General features: G+C 37.0%; 1 protein-coding gene across 5 annotated transcripts in view; it reads right to left on the bottom strand.

Annotated features, from left to right (window-relative positions):
* Positions 1–488: 488 nt before the first annotated feature.
* Positions 489–4,481, bottom strand: part of Trim55 (tripartite motif containing 55) — a 64,531-nt gene continuing 60,538 nt past the window's right edge. For 2 of the 5 annotated variants that reach the window (XM_004637523.2, XM_023722379.1), the window contains one exon: positions 489–1,478. In XM_004637523.2, the coding sequence (XP_004637580.1) occupies positions 1,356–1,478 (123 nt within the window). In that variant the 3' untranslated portion in view covers positions 489–1,355. The remainder of the gene's footprint in view (positions 1,479–4,481) is intronic. The other 3 variants (XM_023722377.1, XM_023722378.1, XM_023722380.1) reach the window with 2 other exon arrangements.

Below are 4,481 nucleotides of genomic sequence, written 5' to 3'. Positions count from 1 at the left end.
TATATATCCAAGATGCTGCATTGTTTCTCTGTGACAAAGGATCACTTTATCAAGGCGTACTTTACCATAAGACATTTTTTTCTAAGGTATTTTCCAGTTAGAGAAACTTACTAGCATCTGTATTGAAAACAGCTAAATTTAGTTGCTATAAAATGGCATTTAAGAGAATTGTTCTTGTAAAGGACATTTTGACTTCCATAACTATACAAATATTCTCCACATTTATATCTATGCCAATACTAATCAGTTTGATTCTTAGGAACATGAACTGTCTTTATTCACTTCTAAAATAGAACAGCACATCTAAGTAGCTTTACAACGTATTTGCCCTTGTCAGTTTAGTTATAGTTTAAAATTTCAATCAAATGATTAATACTCCAAAATTAATTTATATGGATAAGGATGCTTCTTCCCTTGAGGGCCTTGAAGTACACTTGACTAATGGATTAGTAAGAGAATATGGGGCACTGAATAAGTCATTATAAGACTAAATTTTTAAAAACAGCATTTATTTGAGAGTCTACACAGAGCACAATTACACATACGTTCTGAAGGAGGCATCATGGGAGGGGCAAATAAAATAAGATTTAAATATTTATAATAAGTGATATGATATATTTGTTCTACAGTTTTCCAGATTGGTGCCACAGTGAACACATGAGAAAGTAGACAGTTTCTACTGGAAGATATTTTTCAGTTAAAGAATTTGATATAAGAACATCTAGAACTAAGATTAGAAACATATCACAAGAGATGTCCTAAGCTTTCAGCCTTCTGGGCTTAAAAATTTCATTAAATTCAAACAACATTTCTGGATGTATATTCAGTAACATCTTACAGAAAAGGAGAAAACTTAGCAAGTAATTTTAGAAGCTTTGGTCAATGATTTCTTTTTTGTCTATGTATATTGATAAACCAGTCACTTTTGAATTGACACTGAATTTTACTGATCACCTGCATTGTTAAAAATAGGAAATAAGCGCTATTATGATAACAAAAAAGTCAGTGTCTATTCAAGATGAGAGTATAGAGCTTACTTTGTTGAACACTTGCCACTTTTAACTGATGCACACAATATCACACCTACACACTCTTTATAGTGTTTCCCACACAACAAAAGATTTTAATAATATCTAGTGTCTTTTATTCCACTGCTTTCTGCAATTATTTTCTGAAAGAAATTCCTCTTCCTCAATGTTAGGTAAGTCATCTGGAATTAAAGTCTCTTTTTCTTCTTTCAGAAATTTTGTCTGGAGGTCCCACTGATCATTGCTGTTTGTTAATTTCCCCTAGGTTCCTTACTGCCTGTGCACATCACAGGCAGGTGAGCAGAGGGGCAGCAGTTGGAATGAACATCATTCATTGAGGGAGTTCAACCAGGAGAAGGAGAAGACATGACGAGCTGGCTCAGAATCAGCTCCATCCCCACTGTCTGAAGCTGCAGCGTGTCGCTGGAGAGGAGGGGCCTCACATCCAATCTGCAATAGAAAAATGTGTGAATCAGAGGAAGAAGAAGCTGGTAACTTGAGGACTGACCCAGTCACTGTTCTACTGAGGAGAAAGGACAACAATAATAATTATATGAAACATAATTATTATTAAGGCCAGAAAGCAAGTTCAGGTTATCTTGGCCATTATCAAGAGCCACGGAAGTAATTCACACTCATGATTCAAAACAGGACAACACTAATGCATGCAGTGGAAGGAAGTTCTGGGACAAAGAGTCCAGGCTAGTCTACTATTTTAAAAAAAGTTTACTTGCACATGTACTGAGATGAAAGTCTTATTGAAACTTATAAAAATCTAGGTTTAGAAAAATTTGCAGAATTTAAAAAATTCTCTTAGATTAAGCTCCATAGTACAGCACTTGCTCAGCCTGTGAAAGGCCTTGGGTTTCATCCCCAGTACTGGAGAAAGGAAAAATAATCCTATTTAAAGACATTGCTATACTGTGGTATCAAAGGACACAGTCTAAATTTTTCATGGCTAAAATGCAATGCTTCCACTAGATATACATTACCACATCATTTAACAACATATTTCTTAATATGTTCTCCATGTCTTTGGCCAATTTCATCACTGCATGAACATCCATAGAATATATTTATACAGACTAAGATGGTTATATAGTCATATGTGATATAATTTTATGGGACTATCATATCTATGTGGGTTGTTGTTGAATAAAATGTTGCTATGCAGCACATTATATATGTTCTCATTAGTTTTTGTAAAATAGCAGGCACAGTTGTGAGAAAATTGTGAAAAAAGTTTCCCTAGGCAATAAAATCTAATAACATTTATAGAAAATCAAATCTAATGTCAATATATCCAAATACCTTTTATAAATGCTTAACACATACAGGTTGTAATCTTGAATTAACTGGTGAACCTAATCTCTCTCTCTTTTCGTATTTTAGGGAAGGGTCTACAGGATCTCACTACTGGATCGGACTCACAGTAATTCTCCCGTTTACAGCCACCCAAGTGCTGGGATTACAGGCTTGTGCCACCATGACCAGTCTCAATTGCTGTCTCAGCGTGCCCTGGGGGGTGGGGCTGGCAGGGCAGGCACAGGGATCGAACCCCTGGCCCCTGCACTGGCTTGCAGGCACTTTAATCTGCTGAGCTATTTGGCCGGCCCACAACCTAACCTCATAAGTGAACTTTATTTTGCTTTGAGTTTCAGAAATGAGAACTTAATGGCTGGTGAGATAGCTCAGCTGACTAAGCACCTGCTTAAGCAAGCTCAAGAACCAGGTTTGATCTCTGGCACAAAGGTTCCGTGGTGGCCCCAGCCCCAGGAGCACTGAACCTGCCACAGAATCCTTGCATGGTGGCTCATGCCTGTAATCCCAGCACTGGAGAGGCTGAAAACAGGAAGATCACTAAAAGTCTGAGCTGTGTAGTGAGACACTGTACCAAATACATTTAAAAAAAAGATAACAGTGGAATGGGGACAACCATAATTCCTTTGAGTAGCAGTAAAAGATGCCATAAAAAAGTCTTGTTGAAATGCAATTTGATTTTATTAACTCAAACTCTTTCCACTATAAAGTGCCATAGCAAACACAGTTCTTCCCAGGAGAACAATGGAAAATAGGCAAATTTATTCTGAGGCTCTACCAGTAAAACTGTCCCACCAGATTGGAATGCTACTGATTTCAAAGTAATGAATTGCCACATGCATTCTGCTCAGAAGCCTGTGGTGACTTAATGAAGCTCCTATTTGAATGGAAATTACCTGGCACAGGAAAAGCAGAACTTTCTGGGTCAATACATTGTTTTACTGCTAAAGTAGTTTGGAGAAAATAGTGAGTGTTTGGTCTGTATTTTACCAGATTTTCCCCTAAATCTATATGTTTTGGGGATGATGATTCAAAAATCAATAAAATTATCCCAAGTCCTTATGGCTATGGAATTACCTTTTTGCACTATGAGATTGCATCATGACACTAAGTTAAGAAAAGGCAGGAAATCATAGTTAGCCACAGATGTACAAAACCAAAACATGTAGTTTTATGTAAAGAATAAGCTGAGATGCCTAGTAATATTGGACTTTTTAGAAAAGGAAGGTCACTAAGTTTTGTTGGTCATGGCTTAAATTCCTCAACATTCTTGAAAGTGGTACAGTGTAAGCATAATCCAACAGAATCCTGAATCTATTTCTACAGGTCAGACTCTTTCTCTTTCCATCATACTCACTTTACCTTCACTAATCCAAAAACACTGAACAGAACTGAACCAAACCAAACCAAACCAAACAGCACAATACTGGGCCTATCAATGATGTGTAAAAGAATTTTTCCTGACTCATCTGAATGAGGGAATGGTGTATTCTGCCAGGACAAAGAGACCATCAGGTTCCATTTTATAACCTTTTCTCTTGCAAGGAAGTTTTCACTTCAGAGGGAACTTCTGCAATAGCTTTGCCGGAATAGCTAAAAGGTGAAATAAGTAAGACAATTTTTTTTTCTTTAATTTTCAGAAGAATATAAACTTTTGGAAATGTGGCTGGTGGCTCATCAGTCATTTGTGACTGCTTTTAGAATTTGTATGTGTTTGTGCTTTTCTGTCCTAGAGATTATATATGCTACTGGTTTGTTAATGATCTCAGCAAGAAAGTTTTGTGCAAAGAGGCTCAACCTGTATTTAAATCTAGGCCAACAACTTGTTCTTTGTATGACTTGTTCAAGTTCCAGTTTCTCTGACCCTTAGTTTTCTTTTCTGCAAAAACAGGCATGAGAGCCTACCTCCTAAAGGTGTTGTAAGAACTGAAGGAACTAATACACATGAAGCGCTCTGCACACACCTTAGCTATACTAAATCCTTTCGTCCTTCCTTCTTACCTTTCCCATCCTTCTCTCTCTCCCTCTCTTGGCTCTTACTACATCCCCTCCTTTTTGCTGACTGCAGTGAAGAGGCTCCTCTACCATGTAGAATCACTTGAGCATTGATTACAATGAAACATATAAATATTA

Source organism: Octodon degus, unplaced genomic scaffold, assembly GCF_000260255.1.
Source record: "Octodon degus isolate 3935 unplaced genomic scaffold, OctDeg1.0 scaffold00091, whole genome shotgun sequence".
Classification (NCBI taxonomy): domain Eukaryota; kingdom Metazoa; phylum Chordata; class Mammalia; order Rodentia; family Octodontidae; genus Octodon; species Octodon degus.
Note: the sequence above shows the minus strand (reverse complement) of the source record. Positions and strands in the feature narration are given on the sequence as shown.